Here is a 24,845-nt window from a genome sequence, read left to right as displayed (position 1 = left end):
TATTGTAACATAATATATTTCAGCATATTAATAAACAAGATGCAAAACCAACGCAGAGAAGCCATCGTTATTTTGTGTACATTGTACCAGAGGCAACTCCCATAAAGTTGTTTTTTTTTTTTAAAAAAAAGGTTTTTAAAAGTATAAGACGAGCAGATCTATTTGCACATATATATATATATATATATATATATATATATATATATAGTGCTTCCCAAATCCCTAAACTAAAATAAGCAAGGAGGCTATCCTTAAAAGATGGCGAAGAAAGCTGTATCCTTTATTTTTGTTTCTATTTCTTAATATGTTTGTTCAGGTGCTACAAAGATGGAAACAAACACATGAGCGAAGGGAGCACTGTTTATGAGCATGTTAAACCCACCCTTCTCCACCCCAGTGGCATAGCGTGGGTTGTCAGCACCCGGGGCAAGGCAAATAATTTGTGCTCCCTAATCCGTGAATTTGCGCCCCCTAACCCTAACCCCCAGATGTTGCGCCCGGTGCGGCTGGGCCCCCCTGCATCCTTCACGCTACGCCACTGCTCCACCCGTTTCTACTGTCTTCTTCTTATGGAAGACAACTGTCTGAAATGCAGAAACTTCTGCACTCATGGAAAATCAGAAAGTGTCCACAAGTTTAGGAGGCTTTCCCCTTCAGGCAGACAGAAGCTGGAAGCAGTGGTGGTTGGTAACCCCATTTAGACTGGTAGGCAGGGAAGCCAGAGCAGTCATGAACCATGGCATGCAGAACCAACTAATTCACCATCCTCTTCTCTGCTCATTTCTACAAGGATAAAACTGAGACTTAAGGAGGAGGAAGCAGACAAGGCAGGTCCACCCACTGGACTTGTAAGTACGTACGAAGGCCGGGGGTGGGGTGGGGGGCTTGGAAGAATTAGTGCTAAGGCTGGTGAGGCAGTGTCCTATTTGTCCTAATGAACCGGCCTCCATAGGTTGGAAGGCAACATAAGTGGCAGGGAAGGATGAGGTGGAGCTAGCACACTCTACAGCAGCCTTTCTCAACTTTGGGTCCCCATATGTTGAGGACCCAAACTCCCATCATCCCTAGCTAGCAGGATGAACGGTCAGGGATGATGGGAGTTGTAGTCCAACAGCATCTGGGGACCCACAGGTTGAGAAAGGCTGTTCTACATACTTTCTGTACATACACTCATAGGTTTACTCATCTCTCTCTCTCTCTCTCTCTCTCTCTCTCACACACACACACACACACACACACAATAGCACATAGGGTGTTTTACACTGGAGAAAGGAGCATTAGAAGAAAGGATTCAACATTCTCTCAAACGACCGCATCCTGGCTCTCCAAAGCAGCGCTGTGGGGCTGTACTTAGCAAATATAGCATGGGAAATAAGAGCAGGAGCAGCTAGGTTAGGTTTATGTCACATGGGTGACTTTTTGTTCTGTGTGTACATAGCATTATGGAGAAGAAAAGTGTTTGCATCTTTCCTACCATAACTACTGTATTTTCCCGTGTATAAGGCTGGGTTTCCCCCCTTAAAAATAATGTCCAAAATTAGGGGGTGTCTTATACCAGTGTTTCCCAACCTTGGGTCTCCAGCTGCTGTTGGACTACAATTCCCATCATCCCTGACCATTGGTCTTGCTAGCAAGAGATGATGGGAGTTGTAGTCCAAAAACAGCTGGAGACCCAAGGTTGGGAAACACTGTCTTATACATAGATAGTGCTGAGGGTGGATTTTCTTAAATCTGAGTCCCCCAAAATAGGGGACGTCTTATACATGGCCATCCATCAGCATATAGAGCTGAGTGTCATCAGCATATTGGTGACAGCCCAGCCCAAAGCTCCAGACAATCTGGGCAAGGGGGCGCAGAAAGATGTTAAAAAGCATCGGGGAGAGGATTGCGCCCTGCGGCACTCCATACACCAAGGAGTGGCGCGATGACATCTCCCTCCCTAGCGCCACCCTCTGTCCCCGACCAGAGATAAAAGAGCACAGCCATTTACGGGCTATGCCCTGTATCCCCACGTTGGTGTGTTAGTCTATTAAACTAAGGAACTGGTGAAATAGAGGAGGGTGAACAAATGTTAAAACCACAATTTAAAAAATAATAATAATAAAAAAAATTATATAGAGAATGACAGCTTGCCAGTGAGAGTCCATAAGTGTCAATGAACCTCCTGCAATACCTACATATCTCCTTTTCTTATGCCCAGTTTGCTCTTAATGTGTGTGAAGCCAATGCAACTTGATCAATTAGGCTAATTTATCTGGGACCACTGCAACCAATAAAATATCACACCCTCTGCCTGCTATTCATTCAGCTGCTCTAGTATTTTTAATGAACATTAAAGAACAAAAGGAGCTGATTGCAACAATAGTGTGTGTGTGGGGGGGGGGTTCATTCTACGTTCTGAGTTATATGAGCAACTTTGTCCTGAATGAAAAAGTGCTGTACAATGTTTAACACCACCAAAGGCTTTCAGGAAACACCTACGGCTGTAGATTGCTTGAGTGGTCCCAGAGCCTTTTATAGAAAACAAGAGATTTTCCTAACTGTTTGTAAAGAATAGCACAATATTATATGCATATATTAAAAAGTGAACCACAGCATGCAACGTTTTTCAAGACGGATTCTAACTTAAAGATGTTTGCTTCTATGAAGGAACTCTAAGCTTAACGGATCCTTACAAAGCGGAAAGGAACTGTATTATTTCAATCATACATCAGACTTGTTAAACAAAATATGGGTTTTTAACTATTATTTGTCAGACCATTTTTTAAAAATGGTATTGCTTAGCAATAACAAACAGCTTCAGAGAATAGCTATAGATTTTCTTCTTCTTCTTTTTTAAAAAATCAAAGTATTTCAAACTAAACCATAACAAATGTGATTAATCTACAGTGTGGATATGTGACAAGCAGAGATCCAAAGGGTGTAATTTGATGCCTGATATTTAACTAAACTGTTTAGTCTGCTGTACATTTAATAACAGGAATTTGGCTTGTTCAGCTGGAGCGCTTCAGTGAAGTTATATATTAGCCATGTTTTACTTCCATGCAATGATAACAAAATCAGAGAACTAGGAGCAACACGAGTGCTGAAACAAAGACTGCCTATCGCACCACAGAGGGGTTCAGATCTCTCTCACTTTCTTTTCCTTTTTTATTTTGACAAAGTTTTTATTTCCACCGGCTTGTCACATCATTACTCAAGTGTATTAGACAATCTGTGTCCCAGGCAGCTGGTGGGTTGTGGGGCAGTTGCCTTAATACCCCAGAAAACACAAGCATGGAAGGATTAGATTGCATGTGGCAGAATTGCCTTACTGCACAGTTAACCAAAAACACACTAAAACCCATAGCCAACTTGAATGAACTTTATTTTCACCTGTTGTTTACACTCATGATCTTAAGGGATTAAGGCCCTGACAGTGCCAGTTGAAGGGGTGTGTAATATGTATCTGCATTTAACATTTCTGGAATGTTTTATACTGTTGTGGGTGGATAACATGGTCCCAGCTGAAATAGAAAGTTTCTACTCATCAAGCTAAGCATCCTCAGCTGTGCACCAGATTGATGCACATGTGAGCATGAAAGCTGACATAGTCTTTGAAAATGGTTTACAGGTGGTACATGACCCCAGTCAAGCTTGCTAAAATTTATCATTTGCCCAATAACAAATGTTGGAAATGTAATGAAACTGAAGGTACCTTCTATCACCTTTGGTGGACATGCCCGAGGATTAAGGCCTTCTGGGAAATGATCTATAATGAAATGAAGAAGCTCCTTAAAAGTACCTTTCATAAGAAACCAGAGGCTTTTCTCCTGGGCATGGTCGGCCAACTGGTGTTAAAGAGAGACAGGACTTTTTTATGTATGCTACTACAGCAGCAAGGGTACTTATAGCAAAGTATTGGAAGACACAAGAACTACCCACTCTGGAAGAATGGCAGACGAAGGTGATTGACTACATGGGACTGGCTGAGATGACTGGCAGAATCCGTGACCAAGGAAAAGAGACGGTGGAGGAAGATTGGAAGAAATTTAAAGTTTATCTTAAGAATGATTATAAAATTAATGAGTGCTAAAATGTCGAGGTTAGAGAAAAAAGAGGATTACAGCTGTAAATGATTAGGTAAGAGAGAAGGGGAAAAAGAGTAATTAGTTAAATTAAGTGAGGATTTGCTGAAAGAAATTTGGAAATAGGGATGCAGAAAGGAGAGGTATGGGGAAGTCGGAGAAGCAATATTTATGAAAAGAAGGTTTTGAAATTATATCTGTGTGTGTTTATGTGTTTGTTTGTCTTTGTATAGTGTATTGTATTGTGTTTAATATGTGTTGGAAAATCAATAAAAATATTATAAAAAAGAAAAAAGAAAGCTTACATAGTCTTGTCATCTTGTTTCCTAGCAGGATAACATTATTCAGATATAGGGAGCCTTTTACCCTCCATATATTGATGGACTACAACTCCCATTATCCCTGACCGCTGGTCATGTTGGTGCTCACCAGGTTTCCTATTCCTAAGCTAAATAGTCCCAGGAGCCTAAAGTACTAAGGATACAATTGCTATGGTGATGCTACCAAAACAAGAACAAAACCACCAGCCTGTTGGTAGAAGGCATTCTTCCTCCCTGTTGCACTGCCTATGAGCCATCATCACATGGAATGTGGGTAACCGGTGATGAGTTTTCATGTCACTGGTTGCAACTGGTAGTGCCAGGGCCATTTAGAATTTGATAGGCCCAATCTTTGTGGTTAATGCTTCCAGGCTAGACAGACGATGGGAGGCCCTGACTAAATCAAAGTTTTTTACCTTCTGGTCCCTAGCACAACTTCTGATCTAAAGCCCACCTACACTCGGCGTCTATTAGGCACTCACTCTTCCAAGCTGAAACAAAGGCAAAGGACTCTGTGACAATCTCCCCTGCAGTGTCAACAGTAGGAGTAGGTTTGGCATGGCACTTTCCTTTACGATGCAGTTCTGCTGCAGAAGCCAAGACACAGGGAAATGGTTATGAACCATTGAAATGCCTAAACGAAAGCTTCCGCCAGAGCCCTTAAGCCCTTTTCGAGGGGCTTGGCTCATATGGGAGTTCCAGGCTATAGCAAAGGGATGGCCGTAGGAAGCAGGATTCTGGCACTGAGGGCACCCATATGTTTTGGACTACAACTCCCATCAACTTCACTCAAGTCCAATGGTCAAGGTTAATGTGAATTGTAGCTTGAATCTTCTAGAAGTCTGAGGGAAGGCTGCTCTATCCCAGCCAGATGGGCGGAGCATAAATATTATTATTATTATTATTATTATTATTATTATTATTATTAGGGTTGTTGTATTTTCATAGAAGAATACATACCTGTTTGCCATGATTATGTAAAGAAAAATCCCCTTTTTTTGTTTGAAACTGCTTTTCACTGGTTTCTTGCTGTTCACTTCTCCCAGTATCTGTTCTTAATGCATATTACTGGGAGCAGGGTGTGTGTGTGTGTATGTGGAATAAACTGCTCCCTGGTAAGAACATGGATAATGTATGAAAAAAGTAAGGGGTGGGTGGGGGAATTTAATGAAGTTTAAGCATACTGCACCTGGGTTTGCTATGGGGCAACTATGGCTACGGTTCTTTTCAAATGCAGATGACATGAAATAACTTTGCCAGAAAAACAAGGAAGGTAAGGGGGTGGAAAAGATGAATGCCTGATGGGAAAGCATGTCTAAAGGGGAAAGTCTCTCCCACTCATATATCATTTCTCTTTTTCATTAGAAAATCTTAGAATAAACCATCTAACTTTAAGGAATTTTGATTTCCTGAGGGGCTAAGGTGGGTGATGAAACAGGTTTTTTTTTCACCTGACAACATCTCTGTCAGAGCAAAAACTAATGAGATGAGAGTAGAAAAAAAAAGATGCATCCTAAATTACAGGCTGACTAACCTGATGTTAAACTAGATCAAGCAAATGTATCTTTGTTTCCTAAATACTGTACAATCCCACAGGGATGACCTGGTTCAGTGTATTTGGCTTATTCCTCACTCAGAACACACACACACTATATATATGGGACGCGGGTGGCGCTGTGGGTAAAATCTCAGCGACTAGGACTTGCCAATCGTCAGGTCGGCGGTTCGAATCCCCGCGGCGGGGTGCGCTCCCGTTGTTCGGTCCCAGCGCCTGCCAACCTAGCAGTTCGAAAGCACCCCCGGGTGCAAGTAGATAAATAGGGACCGCTTACTAGCGGGAAGGTAAACGGCGTTTCCGTGTGCTGCGCTGGCTCGCCAGATGCAGCTTGTCACGCTGGCCACATGACCCAGAAGTGTCTTCGGACAGCTCTGGCCCCCGGCCTCTTAAGTGAAATGGGTACACAACCCCAGAGTTGGACACGACTGGCCCGTACGGGCAGGGGTACCTTTACCTTACACACACACACACACACACACACACACACACACACACACAATGTAAAACTAAACATGTTTATTTGGAAGAAAGTTCCAGAGGCCAATGGGATCAGTCCCAGTTGTTGTCTAAGAATACAGCCTAAATTCTAAGCCTATTTAGGTAGTGGGGGTTGGGGACTGGGTAAGTCCTCTAACTGGGGCTGTGATTGCCATCATTTAAAAAGGTTGACCTATAGGAAAAGGCCAAGGTGCTGCAACAAAGGGTGAAGAGATATTGCCACTCTTCCTTTGAGCTGCTCGCACCATTCATGCCCCAGACCTGATTTGTGCTAGTTTGGGTCTTATCCAATGCTGTAGGCTAAGCTTACTGATCACTCAGCAATGGCTCAATGCATAACTAACAAACAAGATTAGAGCTGAACTCAGGGAGAAAAAAATATCCTCAAGCAAACTGTCATAGTTCAAATGTGTTTTTGCAAAAATTCTCCTAGTTTGACTTTTGTCCAACAATTCCAATTATATTTAATGTGAGGATTTTAGATAAAAACGAAGCATAAAAGTACTGAGTATGGTGCCATTATTGCCTTTTTAAAAAATCATCGAGATGTGTGTGTTTTTTTTAAAAAAAATAGTATCGTAAGAACTGTATTGCTGTATTGTTTTTAACACTCGATTGGGAGCCGCCCAGAGTGGCTGGGGAAACTCAGCCAGATGGGCAGGGTATAAATAATAAATTATTATTACTTTATTTTTATTATTATAAGAAGAGCACATAAGAAGACAGTGGAACGGCCTCCCTTGGGAAAAGAAGAAGAAGAAGAGTTTGGATTTGATATCCCGCTTTATCACTACCCGAAGGAGTCTCAAAGCGGCTAACATTCTCCTTTCCCTTCCTCCCCCACAACAAACACTCTGTGAGGTGAGTGGGGCTGAAGTGTGACCAGCCCAAGGTCACGCAGCAGCTGCATGTGGAGGAGCGGAGACGCGAACCTGGTGCCCCACATTACGAGACTACCACTCTTAACCACTACACCACACGGCTCCACTGGGAGGTTGTAGACTCTCCTTCCTGGGAGGTTTTTAAGCAGAAGTTGGTGGCCATCTGTCATGGATGCTTTAGCTGAGATTTCTGCATTGCAGGGGGTTAGACTAGATGACCCTTATGTTCCCTTTCAGCTCTACAATTCTATCATTCTATGACTGCTGGGTCAGATCAGCATCCTGTTCTCACAGTGGCCAACCAGCAGCCCACAAGCAGGGCATGAAGGCAACAGCATTCCTTCCACTTGCAATTCCCAGGAGCATAGAGTTAAAACATGCCATCATGACTAGCAGCTGTTGATAGCCTTATGCTCTATGGATCTGCCAAATCTCCCTTTAAAGCAGCGGTTCTCAACCTGTGGGTCCCCAAAAGTTGTTGGACTACAGCTCCCATCATCCCTGAGCTCTGGCCTTGCTAGCTAGGGATGATGGGAGTTGTAGTCCAAGAACATCTGGGGACCCACAGGTTGAGAAAGGCTGCTTTAAAGTCATCCAAGTTGGTGGCCCTCATCTGGTCACAAAATCTGTAGTTTAGCCATGTGCTTTGTGAAGAAGTGCACTTCCTTTTGTTTGTCCGAATCTTCCACCGTTCATCTTTAATCAATGGCCTGGGTTCTAGCATCATGAGCGGGCGAAGATATTTTTCTGTCCCTCAGAGTCAAATGTCAGAAGCCAAACTTGAAAATATTTGAAATTTTAAAAAAAATTGTATCCTGGAATTATTGAAATTTTAAATTGCACTCAATTTTGTGAAAGCTTTAAAATTGTGGAAAGAAATGTGACTGATATGGGGACTGTTGTCAAAGTACTACAGTGTGAGAGACACTGTTAATGGCCAGAATGATCTCTGAATTCTTCCCCCGCATCCAATGGGTGACTCTCAACCAGCTCACACTTACAAACCTAGCCTTTGTGTTGTTTAAATAAATGGAAAGTACCTCATTTAGCATTGCATAAAACAGGTGCCCTATGGGATAAATGCATTAAGACATTATACCTATCACAATTACATTTCCGTCTTCTGATGTGTATTCACCCGTGGCATTTTGGCAATACACTTGCAGCATTTATTTTACATTTAGAGGAGGTGATTCCCTAAATGGGATGAGCAATCTGAATCATCTCCCTGAAGCCAATCCTGTAACACGTACTTCACCTCATCCTCCCTTACTTTGAATAACTTTGTACAAATGCGGCACCCAGGAAAAAGACATCCATCAGGGGAAGTGAGAAAACACAGAACCAGCAAAAAGGAATACAAGAGGGAAAACATACAAAAGATCCCTTTATAATTCAGCGGATGAGCCTCAATCCAACTCAGGAAGGGCAGTATGAGAGTCTGCGAAAACTGTTATCCCACTGCAGACTTCTTTCCCAAACTCTGCTGAATTATTCTGTGAGTGTTAATGATTTTTAAAAGCCACTGACATGGCTCAGAGATTACATACTGTCTGCAGTATAAACAGTTCTACAGAGTGTTTCAAGGACTTTTATTGCTTCTGGTTCCAAGTTTTTCCCTCTGCTAGTTAGGGTTTTGTGTGTTGTTGTTTTTGCAAGTGTCTATGTAACTATGCAAAATGTTCACAGATGTGCTATTGAGGACAGTCTCCACCCCTGGCAGTTCCCCCACAGATTCTCTTTTCACCTCAGAAAACTCCTCTCTCCACAGGACTTAAAGGAATTCCTGTGCAGCAGGTGTTAGGGATGGCACGTTGACTACGAAGGGGTTCCATCCACACCATGCATCTCAACAACACTGTTTTCCTCAAATAATCACGGGAACCGTACTTTGTTAAGGGTGCTGTGAATTGTACTTTTGTGAGGGGGTGACATACAATTCCCAGAATTCTTTGGGGGAAGCCATGGTTGTTAAAGTGAAATAAATGTGCTTTAAATGTCTGGTGCGAAGTGCAAACTGAAATGTCCACCTAGAAGCAGCTTTCGACATTCTCAGTTGTCTGATTCCACCCTCCTAGTTCAAGGTTACACGGGACGCAGGTGGCACTGTGGGTTAAAGCCTCAGCGCCTAGGACTTGCCGATCGAAAGGTCGGCGGTTCGAATCCCTGCGGCGGGGTGCGCTCCCGCTGCTCGGTCCCAGCGCCTGCCAACCTAGCAGTTCGAAAGCACCTCCGGGTGCAAGTAGATAAATAGGGACCGCTTACCAGCGGGAAGGTAAACGGCGTTTCCGTGTGCGGCTCTGGCTCGCCAGAGCAGCGATGTCACGCTGGCCACGTGACCCGGAAGTGTCTCCGGACAGCGCTGGCCCCTGGCCTCTTAAGTGAGATGGGCGCACAACCCCAGAGTTGGACACGACTGGCCCGTACGGGCAGGGGTACCTTTACCTTTACCTTTAGTTCAAGGTTAAACCCAAGGAAGAAAAAAACCAGAGCTCTTTACAAACAAATGTTGACATCGTGAAGATGGAAAAGCTGGGACAGCCATGAGCCTCAACGCCGAGCAGGGCCAATTACCCACTGCTGCATCCTGCTATAATAATAATAATAATAATAATAATAATAATAATAATAATTTATTATTTATACCCTGCCCATCTGGCTGGGTTTCCCCAGCCACTCTGGGCGGCTTCCAACAAAACACTAAAATACAATAACCTATTAAACATTAAAAGCTTCTCTAAACAGATGTCTTCTAAAAGTTCAGATGTCTTCTAAAAGTTTGGTAGTTATTTTTCTCTTTGACATCTGGTGGGAGGGCGTTCCACAAGGTGGGCACCACTACCGAGAAGGCCCTCTGCCTGGTTCCCTGTAACTTGGCTTCTCGCAGCAAGGGAACCTCCAGAAGGCCCTCAGCACTGGACCTCACCCACCATGCACTGGGAGGGGGGTTATATATTGAGGGAGTTCCTGCTGTATACAAGTAACATCCCTTGTAAGAAGAGCCCTACCAAAGAGCCAAAGGCTCATCTTGTCCACCTAGATCTTCTTTATCTCCACTACAATGGATACACAAAACTCCCCCTGAACTCCTTCCGATTACTCCAAGTTGCACAATGAAACTGTCATAGAATCATGAATTGTAGAGTTGGAAGGGACCCTGAGGATCATCTAGTCCAACGTCATGCAAGCAGGAACTTGCAGCTGTCCTGTATGGGGACTGAATGTGCAACCTTGGCGTTATCAGCACCATGATCTAACCAGCTGAGCTCTCCAGAATCAGCCAGTCTATAAGCTTAAGCTTAAGAACTTAAGAACATAAGAACAAGTCTTAACTGACTTGTACAGTCATGCCTTGGGTTGCGAATGCTGCCGGTTGCGTGTTTTCGGGTTACGGACCATGCCGAACCCGGAAGTACCGGAATGGGATATTTTTGGGTTTTGGCACTTTGCGCATGCGCAGAAGCACCGAATCGCATCTCGTGCATGCACAGATGCGGTGTGCCTCCTGCACTGATCACGTTCACAACCCGAGGTTCCACTGTGATCTAACTGTACCACTGAGGGCTAGGGAGGTGGGAGGATGTGGAACATGGGAAGTTTCTTTTTTGTTATTACACCTTACCTATTGTTTTCATTTTTAGCTTCGTAGAATTATAAAAGCCAATAAAAAATATGGTTTTTTTTAATAAAAAAACACTTCTCATACAAAAAATGGGGAAAGGCAATTAGAGACAGCTGTAACATAAGAAGACCCCTTTTGAATGAGAACAAAGTTTGGTATCCTGTTTTCCACAGTGATCAACCAGATTTCTATGGGTAGACCAGTCCTCTCTTACTGACCTTTTGCAGCAATTAGTACCCAGAGGCATGTTGCTTTCTCTAATCTTGAAGGTTTTATTTAGCCACAATGGCTATCAACCATAAAAAGCCTTATCCTCCACAAATTTTGCCTAACTGCCTTTTAATGTTCTCCAAGTTATTGGCCATCACCTGATTTTGCATAACTTAACCACACCCTGTGTTGTAGAAGAAGCACTTTCTTTCATCTGTTCTGACTCTCCCACCCTTTGGCTCCATTAGATAACTCCAGGTTCTAGTATTATGAAAGAGGAAGAAAAAGGTCTCCCTATTTGCTTTCTCCACATCACACATACTTTTGTAGACCTCTGTCATGTCCCTTCCCTTCTTCAGCTTTCCCCCACATGGTGCAAGCTATATATATTGCTCAATTGCACATAGTTTGTTTCTGACTTTTTGTTTGTTTGATAACATATCTGCAAAGGCTGGAAAATTAGAAAGTGGAGAAAACAGCCCAATTTCCCATATTTATGTCTCTTGGAGGATGAAGCATGTATGGCAAAGGCACCTTGGTGCAAAAAACAAAACAAAAACAAGAAAAATGGTTCAGGCTTCCTCCTCACTGTACCAGTTTGTGCTGTCAAAGAACAAAACATTGGAAGAAACAACACACAACTAAGCATCACAGGGCAGGAGCAACACTTTTGACTCACCACAGTACTCCTCAAACAGGACTGTGCCTTTTTAATTTATCATACACTCAGTTGGGAAAATGTGAATTGGCTGTGGTCTGCCTTTTGCATCTTGAGAACATAACTGAACAACGAAATGAACATAAGCCCATTTACCATCGAAGGTGTGACAGCATTGTGGGCCAGTGCCCCTCATTGAGTCCTGAACACTGGGACTAACCTGCCACGCCTGCTGGAACCTCAAATCCAAGCTTGCCTGTGCAATTGACCAGTAGCAGGCAGGCTGGAAGGTGGACCTTTCCCAAAGGGCGGGCCTAACGGAGCAGAAGGCTTCCCTTGGGCCGCTCCTGGGGAATAAAAAGCAGCACACCCTGGCCTTGGCGCCCAGTTATTCACCAGATCTCCCACTCTCCCTTCCTTTGTATATTGGTTTTCTTGTTCGTGCTTGACCTTGCTATGGACCTCGTTGGCTGCCATCTTCAAGGCTAAGCAGGAATTTTTCCCCATCTGACCAATTGGCTGTTGTCTGGCAGTTTTGCCTACCTCATAGCAACCATTACAACTTGGCAGTTCAGGTAAGCCTTGGTTGGAAGGGAGGTTGTAGCCTCTGCCTGCGCCTCCAAGGGAAACAGTATCCCGTTAAAGGGATCTAAGAGCAATTGCTTCCACCCAGATGCCCAGCTGGGAGCTAGGACCAAATCACTCCTCAAGACAGCGATCTCTCAGGGGCATTCCTTTTTGACGTAGGTCATAGGATGGCCCTGCTCTCAGGTTGACCCAGGTGGTTCCAGAAGTCAATGGTTATACCCAATGCCTATGCCAAACCTCTGACACCCGTAATCAGTAACGTTGTAGCCTTATCTGACCCAAATTCTAATGTGTCTTGTCTGCTTATTCCTGGTAAATGGGGCAATGGGGGTAGGGTGGGGCCTTGGCACGAAACTAATGTTTATCCTTATCCACATCAGAATTGACAACCGATTGCCTTTCCTATCTTCTTACCTGATAACATGTTATCTGTTTTCAGTGAAGGAAACTTCAAAGTCATTTCATGTTTGTGCCTGTGAATCATCAGGTGATCCTCTGTTGGAAAACGCTGCCAAGCAAAGACAAAAGGAAGGAAAGATTTCATTTCTGAATATATGTCTGGCAAAGGACATTATTTTTGTTCTTAAGGTAACTAGTTCAGGCATTACGACAACATGGTAAGGATGTGGGAAGGGGTGGACTCCAATGATGCAATGAGTAAAATTAATCTTTACCCATCATTTAAGAGAACCTATTTTCTATAAGGATAAAGGCACACACAAATGTATTTCTCTAGTGGTGGTTGCTTTGGTGGTTAGTGGATACTTTGGTTCTCCCTCCCCTTTCTCTATACTTTTCAAGGTGTGCTTAGACAATAGTCTATAGATATCATCATAAATATTAATAGTTATATTTCAGTGTTGGTATCAAAGCAGCCAAAATGCCACCATCAATGAACATAAAACCCATGGAAATGCCAACGTTTGCCATAATAATTATAAGGCCATGGAGAATCCTAAGGGGAAGGAAAAGCCTAAAACAGCTCAATTAATATTAGAATGCAGATTATTTTGGGAAGCCAGATTATGACTCCACACTGTAAAATGTTGTTTCAGGAACCACTTGTTATTACTGCGCAAGATGTCCCCAAAGGGCTGGAGTTATTTTATTTTATTTTTCTTATTTATTAAAAGGTTTGCTCTGCTTTTCATTTCATCTGGGTCTCAAAGCAGTTTACAGAGAATAAAAACATATGCAAAATGTAAAGCATATATTCACTGGACTAGTGACAGCTGTATAGCTTAGCTGCATAACTGTGTTACATGGCTTTATTTATTTATTATTTCTATCTTGCCCTTCCTCCCACAGGATCTTTGGGGTGGTGGTAAAAGGTAAAGGGACCCCTGACCATTAGGTCCAGTCGCAGACAACTCTGGGATTGCGGCGCACATCTCATTTTATTGGCCAAGGGAGCTGGCATACAGCTTCTGGGTCATGTGGCCAGCATGTCTAAGCCGCTTCTGGCAAACCACAGCAGCGCACGGAAACACCATTTACCTTCCCGCTGGAGCGGTACTTATTTTATCTACTTGCACTTTGATGTGCTTTCGAACTGCTAGGTTGGCAGGAGCAGGGACTGAGCAACAGGAGCTCACCCCGTCGCAGGGATTCGAACCGCCAACCTTCTGATTGGCAAGCTCTAGGCTCTGTGGTTTAACCCACAGCGCCACAGGATCTTTGGGGTCATGCTGCAGGATCCTAAATATAGTTTCTATAAGTGGTTCCCAATTAGCTAAGTACTGCCGACCTCCTGTTTTTCAAAAGCCAAGCAATGGCTATAGAAAATGTTGGAATCTCTGTGGCAGTTTTTAGTTAGGTGAATGGTGTCACCATACCCTCCAACATGTCCCAGCACAAAACCAGGATGCGTGTCTTCTGGGGTGTACTCCTGCATGAGCATGGTCCCCCAAAATGAGATGCCCTGGACAGTTGATGGGTATGTGCCATGGACTCCCTGGGTGGGTTAGGCGGACCCCCTGAGGCCCGCAGGCCACCAATTGGGAACCACTAGTATATACAACAACAGCAACATCTAAAACAAAATATCCAAGCAATATCAAACAGCCTTTAAAAATCTGTAATAAATGTATAAAAGACCAGATACATGTTAATACACCAGAAGATGTTATGCTACAACTATAGACTTGGTTTGTATTCCTAGCCATTCAACTCACCTGTGAGCAGCCTGGGGCACTGCAGACAAAAGGCCTCTCCTGTTCCAAATTCATCTTTGATTCCTCATGAATCTACATGTTAAAAGGAAAGGAGGGAAAGGGAACCCCTAAACTTCAGAAAACATAGAAAGTATAGTTACCTGGGCCCCCATAAAAAAAAATCCACAACACACAGAAACTTTACCACCCACCCTTAACTCCTAAAATCAATCTTCCTAGTGCCCTTGCAGAGAATATTTGTGCAATCAGAACGAAGACAGAATTATCCTGTCAGAGGAAGTTTCTGTCTGGAGAAAAATTATTCTCAGTGTTATTATTAGATAATACTACCGATGCTATTCAGAAATATCACAAATTAAATACTGTATACCTTTTTACCTTTGCCTCTTCTAGTGATTATCACTTCAAACATAATGCTTAAGAGCCTTTTCTAAGACTCTGAAGTGATTATCTTGAGCAGTGATTAAGTATTAAGAAGATAAGATTAAATATTATTTATTGATGTATTTATTAAACTTATATTCTGCACCTTCCTCCAAATGAGTCCAGGATGGCGATCATCAAACAATACAATGAAAACCTCTAAAAACAGTTCTAAAGAAACAGCTGCTATAAAACAGTTTAAAAACAACCTTCTAAAAAGAAAATTTAAAACTCCTAAAATCAGTTAGGTACTCTCTAGCTAATAATCAAATGCATGAGTAAACAGGAATCTTTTTAAATTTCTCCTAAAAGTTAATACTGAAGGAAATGGAAGCACTTCACAAGGAAGGGCACTGCAAAAGTTGGGGACCACCACCAAGAAGGCCCGGCTGTGGGTCACCACCAACCACCAACTGAGCCTCCTTTGCTGATCATAGGGCTGAAGATGGTTGATACTGGGGAAAGCACTCTTTTAGATTTGATCCATTCCAATATAGGATTGGATCCACAGGCACTTCCTCCATAATAGATCGAACCCTTGCTGTCCAAATAATGAGTGTAATGAAATAAATTCTGAAGGTATACAAGGACCTTTTTGCATGAACAAACAAAGCATATATAATCCACCTGTTGTCCTTTGCATGAATTTATTGAAAATAATGTTCCATCATTCTGCCCCCACATTGTGGATGAGGGGAGAAAACAGACTTTACACAACGTGACAACTGAGCCACTGCATTCTTCTCTCTTTCTTTTAATGTGTGGAAAGATGCAATGTGACTTCAGCACAGGAAGAAGGGGGAAGAGCTAAAAGAATAATTTGAAATTATTCCCCCCCCCAATGGATTTATTAAGAATATACTATATATTTTGGAATGTTGAGCAGGAGCATTCTTTTTTGGGGGGTGGGGTTTACATAAGCCTCAATTGGTTATATAATGGGAAACCAATACTCTAAATTGCAAATATCTGGATCCTTGTTAGAGAAACAGTTTTGACCATGTGACTCCGTGGAAAAACTCGCTTCAGTTCTGGAACATTCCTTGTGGCAAATGTAGTCCCAAGCTGCTTTCCATTGCTTTGCTACCTTCATCCATAAAATAGCAACTCATGCTTATTAAGTTTACAACTTCCAATGAACTAATTAGCAACAAATTACATCCATTTCGTCTACTGTATATCTCTGAGTAATTCTGATTCAATTTTACAGGGATATTTGTTAGCATAAAAATCTGGAGATTCTGTCACATTATTGTCCCATTTTTGGGACTGGCATTCTTGGTTGATATAGCAAACCTCTCACAAACTGTGAAGCTGGTGAAAGTGTGGGAAATTGCTATTCCACTCCCATATTTCATTGCATCATGACTTGTGCTTGTATTTCTGCTGGCTGCTGTTGCGATAGTTTAAACAACTGTAGATTATATACATTTGGACTTCTCTAGTTATCAAGGCTATTGAACCTTCTAAGTGACACCAGGAAGGTAGATCTGAAAAAATGGGACACATGCTCATGTTTCATTGGCTTTTACCAATCAATGATTTGGAGGAGGGGGAGATTTCCAGTAGACTCATGGAATCATAGAATTGTAGAGTTGGAAAAGACCGCCCAAGTTTCATCTAGTCCAACGCCCTGCGACACAGTGTAGTACACACTGATGCTTGCAAATTGCAAGCTGTGTTTACTAGGGTGGCTATAATATTGTTTCCTTACACTGATAAACACATATGTCATCTGAAACAAACTGAGTCACAACAAGCCTAAAGAGAATGCTGAAATAAAGCAGGAGCAGGCAGTGGGTCAACCTAAAAATCTCACTTAGCTTCTCTTGCTGCAGTGAGTCATTTCCAGGCTAGCAGGACAAGCTGGCCCTTGAGCAAACTACAGTGGCACCTTGGTTCTCAAACTTCATCCATTCCGGAAGTCCATTCCAAAACCAAAGCATTCCAAAACCAAGGCACGCTTTCCCATAGAAAGTAAAGCAAAACAGATTAATTCGTTCCAAAAACAACCCCTAAAACAGCAATTTAACATGAATTCTACTATCTAATGAGACCTTTGATCCATACAATGAAAGCAATAATCAATGTACTGTACTATAAAATAAATAAAGACAGTATTGTAGATGATAAAAATTAAAATTATTGTTTTTTCTTACCTGCACTGATGATAGTCATTGTTTAGATGGGGGGGCTTTTATCCATTTCCGCAGTTACACAATCAATCAATCAGTAGCTGAACTGGGTTACACACAGTCACAAAAATGCAAAATAAATAGCAAAAACAAAAGCGCCAAACTTAATCCATTCTGGAAGTCTGCTTGACTTCCGAAATGTTCGAAAACCAAGGCGCAGCTTCTGATTGGTGCAGGTGCCCTGGAAACAATAGCCGACAACCGTATTGGACGTTCGGTTTCCAAAAATTGTTTGAAAACCAGAACTCTTACTTCTGGGTTTTCAGCATTTGAGAACCAAGGCGTTTGAGAACCAAGGTGCCACTGTATAGTGGTTTCTTTCTGAAATAGACTAATGCCATGCTTGCTTGCTTATATTACATTGGACAACTCTAATATGGATATGCATCAAGACGCCATCAAAATTTCTTACTTATCAGAAATTAGTATTTCCAAAAATACCCTTTTTCATTTCGTGTTAATAAATCTTAAAAATGCTTCATATTAGTGAAAGGCTTTGAGAAACTTACACTTTACATTTATTAGAAGAAGGTACCACACTGTCCTGCTCACATTCTTCAGCTCTGGGTCAAGAGGCAAACTTCAAGCGAAGAGTCTGTTGCTATTTCAACACAGGCCTTTATTGCTCTGCTGGTGCTATCTAAATAAGAGGGAAAAGCTGGTGAGAAAATTTTATGGCAACCCACAAACAATTGTCTTGGATCAAAAGAACTGTACGCAGCAGGGCAGTATTCAATTCAAATATTACATAGAAACTAGAGGGAGAAATAAGGTGAGTCACAGCTCTCCTTTTCTTTCTTCCATTATAAAGTGGGATTTCCTTAGTCTTACTTTTTCCTCAGTGGAAGCTGACAACCGAACATATCTTAATCTGAATAAAACTACAGGATTATCTATGAATGCGGGACTAAATTTTCTGTAACACGTGAAACAGGCTCGGCCGCAATTTTCTGGAGCTTTAGCAATTTTAACACAAGAAGCAACTCTCAATGAAATTACGGAGACATTTTTATAAAAGAAGTTAGGGCAATATATACTGAACAATCAGCAAAATTGATAGTAAATAATGTACTGGCTGAGAATTGCAAAATAATGAAAGGAACTAGACGAGGTTGTCCACTGTCACCTTTATTGTTTATAATAGTTTTAGAAGTTTTGGTGAAAAGAATAAGACGTAATCAACAAATTAAAGGAATGGGGTGGGAGAGAGAAAATATAAATTTAAAGCTTTTGCAGATGATGTGGTGATGTCTGTAGAAGAACCAACAGAGTCACTCCCAAACGCACTAGAAGAGATAAAAAAATTCGGAGAAATAGCAGGTCTTAAAATGAATAAAGATAAAAACAAACTCCTGGTAAAAAAAATCCCTGGTAGGGAAAATGGGGACATTCCAGGATCAAATCAGAAGCCATGGTGGCTTTCTTAATTCCAGGAATGTCCCTGGGAAATCAGGACACTTGGGGGGTATAATAGCAGCAGCTGGATCTAAAGTGCTACTCACAGGTCAACAGTTTGGGGTACTAAGAAATCAAAGGCTGGCCTTGGAGAATCACGCAGGACAGCACTTTGTACCATAGCTGTCAACTCACAGATTTGAAAATAAGGGACCAGCAGCCTCGAAAATAAGGGATCAGCAGCCAAATTAAGGGATTTTCTGAACACAGGTATGTTCAACTTCTGAGCTCCTCCGAGCCAAAGGCAGAAAACCCAGCCAGGAGCCAAACGAAGCCTCAAGCGGTGGTTCCTAAAGCGCAGCAACCCAGCAAAGGGGATGCAGCAAGGAAAACCACCATCACCTCTCCGCTGGGAAGCGCTGAGCAAAGGCAAGTCCCCAGGCAACGTGGCCGATTTGATCGGCACAAGGCATGCAAGCTCCACCCCCCAGTCATTCTTAGATTCCTTATTGGGTGAGCAACGCAGCCAAGCAACACAGTTGGAGCCTGCCTCCTCCCTGGCCGGCAGGGAGGGAGGGAGGGAGGGAGGGAGAGGAGCTGTTTCCTTTGAAAACCGGGAAATTTAAGGGACATCATCAATAAGGGACAGCAGCGGGACACAGCGCTGGGATAAGGGACTTTCCCAACAAATAAGGGACAGTTGACAGCTATGCTTTGTACAAAGCAGAACTTTTGCAGCTAGTGCAGCAGTAAGTAGAATTAACTTTCCCTCCTCAACCCGCCTCAACATAGATGTTCCTGCTGCTCAGGAACATGAGGTGCAGTAAAGCTGGTTGGTACAGATGCTACAGGAAGACCAAAGGAACAGGTCATGGTGGAAGACCAGCTTGTGCAACAGGAAAACAGGGGGAAATTAAGACTTTTTAGAGGGAGCACTTTGCAAACATTTCCATCCCTTGTGAATTTAGCCCACCCTTTCAGGATTCTTTGTGTCAGATCTCATTAAAAAGAATTCAGCACAGGACTATACAAAAGAGACAGCAGACCGAAGAGTTCAAAGATCAAGTACAGATAGGATTGAGACCGCGCAGAATGATAATATCTCCACAAACTCCATAGAAAGGATATCCCACTGAACTTAAGTAAGTGAAATTGGGGTTGTGGAGCTTTTTTCTTTCCCCACCAAAGTTGTTGAGCTAAAAAATGAGGTTTTGAGCTCTTTTTAATTAAAGTCATCCAAATCTACACTACTGACATGGACCATACACCAGGGTTTCCCCAGACATTTCAGCAATTTCCACCTGGGCACTGTTTGCGAGGACTGAATGCTGGCTGCATCTAGGAAATTCCAGACATATGGTATATAGTAAAATATATGGGAACTGACATCTTAATTTCAGAATTGAAACTATTGTACTTGTAATCATTATATGCCACTTTCTGAAAGTATTGGCGTAGTTGTGCAAGTGAAAAGAAGCTTAGGATTTAATGTAGATGTTAACAACATCTTTCAAAATTCATTGCCCTGTAGTGACCAAGTAAAGCACGGTATTGGCAGCCTACATATGCTAGGAAGCCCGCTGCATTGTTGAAGCCTGACACACCGATGAAATATCACTCACTCAGCACGAGGCAGAAAGATACATGGCATTCAGACTGAAAGAGTGTGGATAAAGATTGGCTGAAGACAGAACTGTGTTCAGGTCAATATTGTTTAATGTGTATTCTCCAATGGGTAATTCACATAGCTATGGAGAGGGAGTGCATTCTGATTTTTCCATAATCTTCACAAACTGCTTGTGTGACTGTGATAAGCTGCATATATATGCATACCGTATTTTTCGCTCTAAAAAGTAAGGGGAAATGTGTGTGCGTCTTATGGAGCGAATGCAGGCTGCGCAGCTATCCCAGAAGCCAGAACAGCAAGAGGGATCACTGTGCAGCGCTCCCTCTAGCTGTTCTGGCTTCTGGCTTCACCGTGCGAAGCCTCTTCATGGGAGTGGGAGCCTTCATCCCGCTGCCCTGAAGAGGCTTCGCGCGGCTATCCCAGAAGCCAGAACAGCAAGAGGGATAGTTGTGCAGCACTCCCTCTTGCTGTTCTGGCTTAGCCCCTCAGTCCCTTCCCCCACCTCCCAGAAAGCCCCCAAGAGCCACGTGGAGCATGTGTGCAGCTCTTGGGGGAAAGCCTACAAGCGCCGCACACGCGCTCCAAGCAGCTTGTGAAAGGGAGCGCTGAGCAGAGCCTGGGATGCATACAGGCTCTGCTCAGCACTCCCTTTAAAGAATATTTTTTTTCTTGCATTCCCCCTCTAAAAACTAGATGCGTCTTATGGTCAAGTGCGTCTTATGGAGCGAAAAATACGGTACATATCATACATAGGCAACTCCTGCAGCCAAGCTGCTGCAAAACGTTTTGCTCTCCTTTCCTTTGAACCACATCAGCAAGGCTGAGAGGAGGGTCTTGTTGTCTGGGCAGCCCAGGACCTCCATACACAATGCCCAAGCTTGCACCCCACTTCAGTGCTGCTAAGGCAGCAAAAACAACACAGGAGGCAGCACTTATGAGTTACTGGTCTCTACAGCCACAGCAGGCACTGTCATTCTCCAGCAGTTTAACTTGTCACCCCTGGAGGCGCACTCCGTTGTCTCTCAAGATGCCAATGATATGCAATAAGGGGAAGGGACTTTTTCGCATGTATTGGAAATAAAACCCAAATACTGTTGTAATATTCTTGCGTAAATTAATCCACCACCACCACTACCCCCATCTCAAAACATGTGTTTAAAATTGAATGAGAGAGATTACAATGTCCAGGTACATCTTCAGTGGTACTGCCAAGTTTGAAGGAACCCTGAGCAAGATGCCCTCGGGCAGGAAGGAGGGATGTTGCCACGACTGCTCAAACCCTTCCCTCCTACATGCCACCCTAACTCTTACCTGTGGCACTGTCTTACCTGCTCTAGCACCCATAACCTGCCATTTACCTGCTCTAGCACCCATAACCTGCCAGCATGGCCATTCCGTATCCAACCCATACATCAAAATCAACTTAGTCACAACCCCTCTTCAATGCCTTCCTGTCTATACACCAAGGCAGCCCACTCATAAACCACCTCAAGCTCTTCCCACATTTCAAACTCAGAAACAAGGCCAATGTGGGGCAGGTGCTGGTAAACAGCCTCTCTCACTGTCTTAGATTCCAAGCAAATATTTTCCTGGAGGGAGATGCAGTGGCTGCTTACTTGACAAATGACGTAAAAGGCGAGCAGGGCCACACCTCAGCCCAACATGGGCACAGCCTCACTGTCAATCTGTCATGGGGTTAGTGAATATACATTGCAAAGCATGGTCCCTAACACAGCCAGGAGCAAATTACAGACATATTTAAGTAACCTGAAGTTTGGGGGGTTTGGCCCTTCAGATTTTCCACAGGTTTGGAAACACCTCCAGAGAACAAAAAAGAATTCAAAAATACAGCATGTTAAACAACAAGCCCACTCCTCAAATATTTCACTGCTCACTTTGTATCTTACCCTTGTGGGTATATCAGATTAGCACAACGTTGTCTTTGCACAACTGCTGGAAAGGAATGGCGTGAAATCACTGGACCCTGTTCTCCTTTCAGTCTTCGCATAAAAAACAAATAACTAAATAAAATATCTGCAAAAATTTGTATGGCTTAACTCGTAAGAATATCACGCAGGCTTGTTTCCTGTTCCAATGTTATTCTTGAAGTGGGTTGCAGTCAGAATCTGATTTTCATCGAGCTATTATTATTTGCAGCTGTGCGACCTTCTTAACCCTGTTTCAAAAGTGACATTTCAGCCTTCAGCTCCATCCTGACTGAATGTTGCAGAGTTTTCAACCTTGTGATTAACCCTTAAGAAAGGGACAGAGTAATTGTCGTACATCCACCCAGTCTAGGTCTGAGGCTCAGCCCTGAAAACTATTCACTATGGGCATATTTGTTTTCCATGGAGAAATAATATGTATTTTTTAATTTTAAAAAAGCTGCAATGGAATGTAAAATCCACATGGGTTCACGAGAAACATGAAAAAGAGAGGAGGGGAATCTAGTTCCCTGCATGCTGATCTCTCTTAGAAAGACATTGGTTCTTCATGCTTGACTTGGGACAACTTCCAATGTTACGGGACAGACAAGTTTCTGTTTGTCTACACTACAGCATGCTTCACAGAGCACTGTAAACCATGAAGGAGGGAGATGCATGCCAGCGTCGATGTTTATCATGCATCTTCAGTCACGCACCAGCTCCTCACTATACATTATTAAGTGTTTGATGAAAGAAACAAGCAGTGAACAAATGGGAACTTGCCTTGCCTGTGAATCTTGAAGTATCCCATAGCATTTAGCCCAAGTTCCTGTGGGCATTATTCCCAACTCCCCTCGAGTTTTGTTTTCCCCCATTCCTAGAGGTTAGCATTCTGTGGGCACCAGTCTTTTCTGGGTTCTTTGTGGGGAAATGTTTCTACAGATTCATTCGATACTACTGCAAACTTCAGAGTTGCACTCAATCTGCTGACAGCTCTCTCTTGTGTGTGGCTGCGGTTCGCCGGTGCTATTTTTTGAGAAAAAGAGGTGCCTTGAAACTCACCATGAAACTCCCTTCATTGTCTTAGAATGGCAATGGTGCCCACCTGAGAGGTGCTGGAACTGAATTCTGGTGAGTTCTGGTTGGGAAAAAAAGCCCTGTCCATCGCTATTTTGCCTGCGTACGTCACAGAGGATGGAGAATTGAACTGGAATCTCGAATTGACTGAGCTGGCTAGTGAAGACATGCACCCAGTTCAGGCCAAACAACATGGTTTCTTGTTTTGAGCACACAATCCTCGCATTTACATGCTCCCACACTTGAACACAAGTGGGGAAAGGTTTTAAACTTCCACTCCTAGTCTACACACACACACACACACACACACACACACACGTTTCCCATTTTAAACAAACTCAGTTTGATATCCTGGTTTGATATCCATCCTGGCTTGCTACCTAAATGTGGTTCGTACAAACGACAAACTCCCATATTAATCAGAAACAGGAAACTGATGTTTAAGGGGCCAAAAACAGGACAAGAAGCTTTTAATCGCCGTCCTGTGCACATGAAGGCAAGTGCAGAGGCCTGAGGCTCACACTGACTTGTTTGTAACAACACATCTTGCATCCTTGCACATTGGTCATCATTGTCAACCTCTGCAATTTGCCCAGCTTGATACAAAGGAATGACCTGCAAACTTACATTTCTAGCTTCTATGCTGGACGCATGAGGTCGGGATTTTTGCTTTTACAGATGCACTATAGGAAGAAAGCAAATGCACCTTCTTTTTAAGCACTGAGATGGAAGACATTACCAAAATGAAACTGCATTCAATTTAGTTATATTCATCATGCGCATACAGTGGTCCAGTATAATGAGCTTTTTCTTATTTGCAATCTACTATGTCCTACAGTAGACTTCAGCCCACACATATATCTGCTACCTTCATGGTCTATTTCATGCATCTGATGTAGGGTACTGCCTACACAAACTCGTGCCACAATAAACCAGTCAGTCTCTCAAATGCCATAATGATCATCTTGGTTGATTTATTTTCTGGGGGCAGTAAATCCATTAGCTTGGCTAGTTTTCTGGAATTACTCTAAAAACAACATCATTCAAAACATGGTGAAGGAAGAGTTAATGGCAAACTTTGTTACCAGTTTCTCCCTGCCTGAGTAAACCCTCCCACCAATTTTCAGGATCATTGGAATGAAATGGAGTATGATGTTTTTCCTTCTGTCCAGCTGAAGTGCTTGTTTTAAAAACAGCTAGCATCAAGCTTTCCACATATGTACACATACAGGATTCATTATTACACTTGTGGCTGTTTGTGCTGCTATGGTAAAGGATCTGTCGCCCATATTTTCCTGGATTAAAATATTTCCAAATGGGTCTGGATGCTAGGAAGAATTCCACATGTGTAGCTTTCTAAACAGGCCTTAGCATGATCGATGGCTGGGACCTCAAATCTCAGTGGTGCTTTCAGTGTAGTGTTATGCAATTATATGTAAATACTGACTGCATACAGAAATACAATCGAACTGGAATCTTATTTATTTATTAAAAGGAAGGTCCTCTATCAATCTATATAAATCAACATGTTAAAAATTGTGGCAATCGTCTGAGTTCTCCAGAATTCCTCAGGGAAAAATATGTTACAGAAAGGAGGGACTGGGGCAACAAGGAAAGCATATACACA

General features: G+C 42.8%; 1 protein-coding gene across 7 annotated transcripts in view; it reads right to left on the bottom strand.

The window, feature by feature from the left end:
• CREB5 (cAMP responsive element binding protein 5) overlaps positions 1 to 24,845 on the bottom strand; it is a 264,608-nt gene that overhangs the window by 186,258 nt on the left and 53,505 nt on the right. For 4 of the 7 annotated variants that reach the window (XM_083705954.1, XM_083705951.1, XM_083705957.1 and 1 more), the window contains exons 2-4: positions 17,704 to 17,834; positions 14,577 to 14,648; positions 12,817 to 12,910 (exon numbers count right to left, since the gene is read on the bottom strand). In XM_083705954.1, the coding sequence (XP_083562080.1) occupies positions 12,817 to 12,910; positions 14,577 to 14,630 (148 nt within the window). In that variant the 5' untranslated portion in view covers positions 14,631 to 14,648; positions 17,704 to 17,834. Of the gene's footprint in view, positions 1 to 12,816; positions 12,911 to 14,576; positions 16,745 to 16,832; positions 17,835 to 24,845 lie in introns of all 7 variants that reach the window. The other 3 variants (XM_083705953.1, XM_083705955.1, XM_083705956.1) reach the window with 3 other exon arrangements.

Source organism: Podarcis gaigeae, assembly GCF_964106915.1.
Source record: "Podarcis gaigeae genome assembly, chromosome: 12".
Taxonomy (NCBI): Eukaryota; Metazoa; Chordata; class Lepidosauria; order Squamata; family Lacertidae; genus Podarcis; species Podarcis gaigeae.
This window is presented reverse-complemented; position numbering and strand designations above follow the sequence as displayed.